This window comes from Sciurus carolinensis, chromosome 4 (assembly GCF_902686445.1).
Source record: "Sciurus carolinensis chromosome 4, mSciCar1.2, whole genome shotgun sequence".
Taxonomy (NCBI): domain Eukaryota; kingdom Metazoa; phylum Chordata; class Mammalia; order Rodentia; family Sciuridae; genus Sciurus; species Sciurus carolinensis.
The window spans coordinates 78,562,623-78,571,267 of NC_062216.1; the positions used below are offsets into that span (position 1 = coordinate 78,562,623).

Genomic DNA, 8,645 nt, shown 5'->3' on the forward strand with positions numbered 1-8,645 from the left:
GTGCATAAATACAAATCATAAATTCTTCAAATGGATGATAAAATAGAATATGTATGTAAAACCCACAAGGCTTCATAATTCTGAAACACATTTTGTATCCTGTCATATTTTGTGTAATTATTTGCAAAATAAAATAATGGTATGTTATTGACAAACCTTCTCATGTCTTTCATACATACACACAAACATACAAGCTTATACCTTTTTATTTAATAAGCATAAGTAAAAGGCTGTCTTCAGAAATTTCTCAAATATATACACTACGATAAAAGTGGTAGGAAGCATAAAATGTTGCAGATTCCACCAGTTTGAAACCTACCAGAAGTCACACGGTATCATTATTGATCTGAGGACTAGGTGGTTTCCGTTCTTTCAGACACCATCTTGCCTGCCACAAAAGTGATAGAAAGGCCTCTTTCAGCTTCCTGTTTCCCCAAATCAGGACAAATGAATGGCTTGAAGGATAGAGCAGGCCAGCAGCCTGGCAGAGTAGCATGACTGGTTCATTCAGTGTCTTATTACTACTCCAACCCAATAAAATTAAGGACACAAAGTACACAGCAAGTAACAAGAGAAAGGAGATCAGAGTTTGCAAGGCCTTCACATGGACCTTGGTGCTAGAGTCTTGGGATCCTTTGCCATGGAGCTGCATCCTCTTGAGATGTTTACACAGGGAGTAGATTAACAGCAGAACACATATCAGGGATATCAGAAAGGGCATGGAGTTCAGTAGAGTGAATATTGTCATGTTTAAAAGGTTTGTGACGTCCTTCAGATTAGTATTCTGAGTCACATTTCCTGGGTTTTCATTCCTCTGCTTTATATCCAAAATGCTAACGATCATAAGATAAGACAACAAAAGCATAAAAGTCCCCAACATTATCACAAGAATGACACTCTTCTCTCTCCTCTTTAGGTGAAGAAAAATAAAGTTGGAGAAATTGGCTATCCTGAGCAAATAAAATATGCTGAGGCTAGTAGCAAGCCAGGTGCTAAAATGGTTGGTTACTGCCCAGACAATACAAATAATAATTTGTGCTTGTCTTCTATATATATCTGGATTGAGCACAGTTAAATACCAATTTATTGATATTACCCATAACAAACCAATTCTGGAGACAGCCAGAACAGAGAGAATTCCATCAGCTGAGGAGATCCTTTGTTTGTTGATCCAGTCAATGCAGTTCACCAGGGCTATGAAAACATTTGCAAAATTTCCAGTGACAAATTCTGCTATTATAAGCATGGAAGCAATGTTTGCTAGTACATTAATCATGTTGAAACTAGAGGGAAAAAAAAGGAAAAAGAAGACAGGCCTAGTATCACTAGATGTGATTCCCTTAATATACTGAGCTTAAATTCGATGTGCACTTGCTTTCTGAATGCACAGTGATGTTCAGATTTCTTTTAAATTCTGAGACCAATGTCAAGCAGGAAATTTCCAGAGTGCTAGTGGATGAATTCAATCCTGTTTATGGAAAACAGTGCAGTCCCATAATTGTTCAAATTAACTCTTACTCATATATTTTATGTCCCTGTCATACACTGGTATATTTCATAGCTGTTGTTGGGGTGAAAGGTACATTCTCATTTGCTAGCAGGCAAATAAAGATATATTCTGTTTCAATGTTTTGGAATTTTTTTCCTTGTTTAACCTCCTCATAATTTGTGTTCAGAAACTTCAGTTTTTTGTTAGTAAAATTTTAGAATTTAATACTTAGAACATATAGTGAGTATTTAAATTATTGGATGAAGCTTGGTCATAACTAGAATCATCACCTCTATAAAATTTTTAGTGCCATATTTATGTAGAAAGAATTCAATTTTTTCCTATCAAAAGCACCCCAGTCTTTCTTGGAAACTCCAGGAAAGCCCATATAAAGACTGAGTACACCAGATTTGGGCAATAATATGAAGCTACTGAAAATCTTATATAGGTCTTCTGTAAACACAAAAATAATTTAGTTATGTTGGAGGACAATTTGATATACATATTTCTTGCTATCCAGCTAATCCACTCATATGTATTCATTTACTCAAGATAAATAGCAACCTATGTTCACAAAAAATAAATAAATAAACATAGAGATGTTTATTCACTAGTCAAAAACTGGAAAGAACCTAAATATATATCAAGAGAGGAATGAATTAATAGGCTGGAATATTCATAGAATGAAATGCCACTCAGTAATAAAAGAAAGAAACTAGTCATGCATATAACTATATGAATTATATCTGAAAAAAAGTATGTTGATTGAAAAAGAGCCAGACAAAAATAGTACCTACAATATGATTCCACTTGTACTAAATCTTAAATCAGGCAAAACTAAGGCAGAAAGCATGTGTTTGTCTGGAACCCTACTGTGAAAAAGTATAAATTAACCTGTGGAGGAGATAAGATTGACTGTAGTTATTGTTTCAAGAGTGTATACAATTGTTAATGTTCACCAAACTATACATTTTAAATGGGTAAATTTTACTATATGTTAACAGTAACTCATTAAAGTTTACTTTTAAAGTAAGCACAAAAAAATGAGGGCAAAATAGACATTCTCAGACAAACAAAATTCCAGCAGGACTTCATAAGTGGAAATTCTATAAGATGCTCTTCAAAGGAATCTGATCCCAGATGGAAAAACCATCTGAATATAGAACTAGTCTTATCATCTACTGATTTCCCCATTATTGAACTAAATAAACCTTTGACACATGCTGCTTTTGTATTTTCAGGAGACATATGTTTTCAACTTTTTAAAAATTTTACTTTGTTTTGTTGGCCCTAAAAATCGTCCAAGTGAACCAGAATTTCATTAGTCTTTGTATATATCTATTTGCCTGTTTATGCAAGAATATATCTCCCTGCAAGAAAACAGAACAGCACTTTTATATCTGTGCTAATGACTTTTTGTGTTCTATATAAATTCTATTTTGAGGCTTTGTAGTACAATTAAAGAAGCAAGTGTTCCCTGCCTCTGTTAGCAAGTGAGAACAGTTTTGCCTGTTATTGTGTGAGTATGATATCTTTTTCTTCCTCTGGAGAATATCAATAAAATATGTTATATTGTCTCTAACTAGAAAGGAGCTCTGTTCTGAGTGAGATTAAAGAGGTTAAAAAATGCAAAAACCTAACATTCTGAGAATTACCAGAAAGTGGAGAAACTAAACTCCTACTACTTTGAATAAGTTGGTCCTTTTTTAAAAAATTCCAGGAGAGACTGCTAGTTTAGAGGGTTTTTCTACAAGAAACCTAATTTATCCCATCAAAATTCCTCTTCCGACAGATTGGGTAGTCTCCATACATTTCATTTGAAGACAGCCTCCACAGTATTTTCAGCATGATTTATGTTTTACTTTTTATAAGATTTGGGATTGTTAATTTGAAATTTCTAAACCTCTTTTATACTGATTTACTAATGAACACATAATGTTAAGATATAAATAAGTCAATGCATTCAAATAAACTGAACAAGAATTATAAAAATTCTTTATATCAATTTAAATATTAGTTTAAATTAACTTACGGTACTCATTCAAGTTTAAAACCTTAAACTAATTTTACATTTCTAGGTGAGATTAAGTATTAAAATGTCACCAAATATACATATATATGTCATATCTATGTAACTTTAATTTTTATGTATTATGCAGTGGCTATTTCTTTAGGTTATATTAACAAACATGGAAGTTGGTGTCCCAATTCAAGCAAATGTGGAAGGAATGTATATGATGTAGAAAGTTGTAACACAGGAGCTTGAAAATTTTGCAGTTCAGTTGATATAGTTATTTTTGATAAACTTCAATTACTAACTTCCAGTTTTCTCTTTTAAAGACAAGTTCATTACTTCAACTTGTAGTTAATAAAAGTACCTAGAACTGCAGCAAGAATTTAAGACTCCTCAATTTTGCCTGGAACTCTCCAACAGCTGGTGAACAGCCAGATTAAAGACTTGGCATCTCTGACTCCATTTTGCATCTGTCTCCTTTGCTCTAAGTCACCTTGGATTCTCTGAACCAGGTCTGATCTGATAAGCATGATGAGTGGGAGCTACCCCACCCCGACTCCCCACCCAGGAAACAGTAACTTTCTTTATTGGGCAAGGCCTACCTGAGGTAATGACTAGACCACACATGATCAAGATCAAACCTCCAGCTGTACAAAACCTAAACCTTGCCCTCCTTATCCTCTCTATAAAACTTCAGGGTCATTATCAACCCCTGGGAAACATGAGGCATGAGTTCCCTTTCCTTCCCTGTGTAGTAGCTACTCTAATTAAGTTCTTTTCACATTTTTCACCATTATCTTTTCTGTTTGGGTTTTTGGGCAAGTGGCCAGACCTGATTTATTGGATCCTGAGAGTCAGGCTTTTAACCTAGGAGTCTGGTAACAGAACCATGCCAAGAACAAAAATGGACAAGGAATAGGACTGTTATGTAAAGTCATGGAATGCACTTTGGTTTTCAAGAAAAGAGGAAATGAATACATAGAGTCTAATTCCCCTATCCTTCAATAAGGACCTCAATGATCCATTTTAGTAAGTAAAGTACTATGTCTAAGATTTTATTGGGTTAACACTCATCGGTGTCTAAAAAAGTTTTCAGAGACATAAGAAGAACTCTAAAAAATGTGATAATGAAGAAAAGGAGAGGGGACCTGACCACTTTGCTCATCTCCAGTCTTTAGGAGAGGATCTACACAGTGTGGCCCTGGTTGTAAAACAAAGGAATGTACTCATATAAGATCTTAGAAAATCCATCTGTGCAGTGGGCAAGCAACCTATCCTATATATCCCCCCTGCTTGGAGGCACAGTGTGGTCCTCCATTGTGTCCTGGCCTGCCACCACAGAGAAGCAAATAAAGGGAAAAAACTGAAAGGAGCAAGTAGAGAGAGGAGAAACAGCTCAACAGTAATAACGTTACTGGGGACCAACCTGCAGAGGGAGCCCAGTGAAGACCCAGACCCTTCTGCTTACAGCCTGGGGTAGTCATAGGGGAGTCAGGGAAAGGGAAATTTTTGTGATTCAGTCATTGCTAGGGGATTGGAAAGGAAGGGTCCTTGTGATGTTACCTTCATATGTGGGAACCAGGTGGTTTTGTTTTTTTTTTCTTTTTTTTTCTTTTTTAAGATTTCAGTCTCAGATAACAATTTCCTCTTTGCACGATAATGGAGTGTTGCCTGGGCTTTAGGTCAGACTGAGTCAGGGTGACTGTTGTTCTACGATGAATGTTCTAAGATAACTGTTGTTCTAAGATGAGTTGACTCTTGTTCTTATGGAGGATATGCTTGAAAATGACTTTGCCCTTCTCAAGTTCGTACTAATAACTAATAATGCAACAGGGACCCATTTCATGGTTTGAATATAACCCTTGCTGCTCTGTCATATTTAAAACTGACTTTTATTTTTTTCTTTCTCTTCTTCCTCTCCCAATCCCAAACCTTGAGGGAAGCGGGATTAACGTTTTTGCCATCCTAAGCTGAGTTATCTGTTCTTAAACATATACATCACAGAAATGAAGTAATTCAGACTTTGGGACTGACACCAGAAGATTTCAGAAATGGCTCTCTCTCTACAAGTGAACTATGACCCACCCTGTGGAGTAATATATCCCCATTGGTACAAAATACAAAACCCTCAAATGATTGGTGGTTCTAGGAGACTAAATGATTGGTGGTCTCGAGTGGTATGACATGCTGAGTGACGCGCTGATTGGAATGGTACTCAATAAAAGAAGAAGCAGCTTCCACAATAAATGAATCAGCAGCTCTCGCCTGCTCTTACCTGGCTCCCGGTGTCTGGGTGGTTATTGACACTGCGCCCTTCACCCCCCATTACACGAGCCCCCGTGGGATACAACATCACCATAACAGGGTAAAATTGGAATGTAGCCTTTGAATCACCTCTTTCAGAAGCCCTCTGTTTCCCTTAACAGGTAGAATCACAGTTTCTGGGACAGGAATCCCTGTGGTTTCTTCTTTGCTAACAAAGTAATAAAACTTTAATAAGACAAGTAATAAGAGAAGGACTGAGCTTTCAATAACAATAAAATGCCCAAAATCTCTCTGTTGGGTCCTCCAAATGCTTTTTTTGCGATGGGTAAAATGTGTACTTGGGGCCTTTGCAGCCCTGGGACTGAACGAATGTATAGGAGGTCACGGGTTTAGACTAAGCTCCAAAATGGAGTTGTTCATGCTGAAGGTCAATACCACAAAGCAAAACTAAGTTGCTTATCTGACTGCCAGGAAATGAGAGAGAGAGAGAGAGAGAGAGAGAGAGAGATAGAGAGACATAATAACCAAATCCCCAAATAGGCCAGTTTTAGCAGCCATGATAAGAGAATCTACTCTGCTTTAATGTTTACAAAGAATGTGATTTTGAAATTACCAACCAGCTTTCTGTTCTTTTTCTGCTTTCTTCAATCCCTTTCTCTCCACAGAGCCAAAGCCTCTGCTCAGTTCATCAGAATACTCTATTTTACAGAATGAGGTATTGCTAGATTCTAGAATTGTAAATAAAAGCAAATTAATATCCTTAAACTAAATTTGTTGTAATGTTTTCTTTTGACACCATGAAACTGAAATTGGGACACTTCCAAGACAACTTCAAAAATCTGGCTCTTTCATTGGGGCTCATTCTGCCTTTGGGGCCCTGAGTCACAATGCTGTGACACCATACAGATAAATAGAGACTGAGACGCATGTGGGGCCTCAACTCTTCCGGCCTTCAGTTCTTTGAGCCTTCATGTTATAGGCACTTGGGAAAAACATTCAAGATGACCCCAAATGCTGACAGCAACCTCAAGAGATAGCCAGAGTCACAGAACCCAGTCAAGTTGCTCCTGCACACCTAACTCATAGAACCCTAAAAGAGGATAATGATTATTGCTGTTTCAAACCACTAATATTTAAGGTCATTTGTAATATAAAATAGACATTAATATAGTGAGGGATAGTTTCTTTGGTTAGATGGAATTTATATTTTCACTGTGGAGTAAAAGATGAATGTCAAGGGGCCGTAGAAGCTGACCGAATTCAACAATTTCAGGCATCCAGGAACTCAATCCCTTTCCTGGAGCTAGGCTTTATTTAATCTTTCCTTTCAGAAACTAAATTAAGATACTTCCCCAGCCCTCCTTGGAATTCTGAAAGCCACTGAGATGATATTTTGACATGTCAGGTTAGTTAGGATAAATTGCATCCCCTAGAGTTTTTTCTCCAGTATGTTTCCCATGGCGGTGTCCTACTCTGGAGGTTCTAAAAAGTAGGAGGGTTGTAGAGCAGAAAGGAGGAAACAGCATTTTGCAGCACACACACATTTTCCCAGTTATTCATTCAAACACTAGTTTTGGTGCTTCTGGAAAGGTACATTGCAGGTACATTGTAGTTGAGGTCTCAATGCAATTGATTGTGAGATAATCAGAAAGGCAGTTTTCCAGGGAGGACCTTACTTAATCATGGAAATGCTTTGAAGAGGTCTATGTTGGCTCTGAGATTAGAAGACTCAAAGCAGCTGTTTGTCTACCCCTTGGGCCACTTATGTTTCTTTGACTTTATGACAAAAAATCCAACAGGATGCCCTTGTCATCAAAGTGAGCAGCACCAAGAACAGACATGATTTCAGTGCATCATTGTGGGGTCTCGCTCATGTTCACCTGGTGGGGGGTCTGCCTGTGATATTCCCTTGTTATGTTCTTTGTTGACATTGGGCTCCCACATTGCACAATCTTACAGACACTGCTTAGTGACATCCCCAACTGCTTAAAACAATTCCCTGTAATAAATGTTAGTGATTTTTGTGTGTGTCAGGGGGGTAACTAGGGATGAAACTCAGGGGCACTCAACCACTGAGTCACATCTCTAGCCCCATTTTGTATTTTATTTAGAGACAGAGTCTTACTGAGTTGTCTAAGGCCTTGCTAAATTGCTGAAGCTGACTTTGAACTCATGATCCTCCTGCCTCAGTCTTCCAATCTGCTGGAAATATAGGCAAGTGCCACTGTGCCTGGCTAGTGATTCTGATTCTCTGATTGAACCCTGACTGATAAACACACATTATGAAATCTATCTTCTATTGTACTAATTATTTATGGCTGCCTAACAAATTATCCCCAAACCTTAGCAGCTTAAAACAACAAATATTATGTCACAATTCCTGTGGGTCAGAAATCTGGGTGCAGTCTAGCTAGATGCTTCTAGTTCTAGTTCTCTCACAGGGTTGAGATAAGAATTTGGGGATACAGAAAAAAAAAGAGTAAGAAGCAAAAGAGATGTGCATAAGCCATTGGAATGCAGGAAACACTCATAAACCTTTGAAATGCAAAACAATCATTCTTGAGCAACCCCACCAATTCTTTATCCAGCCCTTGGCCAGAGTCCTTGACCCATGCCCTTGCCTGCAAAAAAGCAACTCATGAGGGCAACATGTAATGCACAGAAAACTGCCATGAAATTGTGTAACTCACCAGGGTGGTGGTACAAACCTCTAATCCCAGCAATTTGGGAAGCTGAGGCAAAAGGATCTCAGGTCTGAGGTCAGTCTTGGCAACTTAGGAAGACCCAAACCAACTTAACAAGAGCCTGTCTCAAAATAAAAACTGAAAAGGACTGGGGATGTAGAAGCATTCTTGGGTTCAAATAAATCCTTATTTC

General features: G+C 37.6%; 1 protein-coding gene across 1 annotated transcript; it reads right to left on the reverse strand.

Annotated features, from left to right (window-relative positions):
- Positions 1-325: 325 nt before the first annotated feature.
- On the reverse strand, positions 326-1,276 carry LOC124982807 (taste receptor type 2 member 31-like). The gene has a single exon (XM_047549725.1). The coding sequence runs from the start codon at positions 1,274-1,276 to the stop codon at positions 326-328; it is 951 nt and encodes a 316-aa protein (XP_047405681.1).
- Positions 1,277-8,645: the final 7,369 nt, after the last annotated feature.

Excerpts from the sequence above, each read along its gene's own strand:
- LOC124982807 (XM_047549725.1), bottom strand. The coding sequence starts at position 1,276 with ATGATTAATGTACTAGCAAACATTGCTTCCATGCTTATAATAGCAGAA.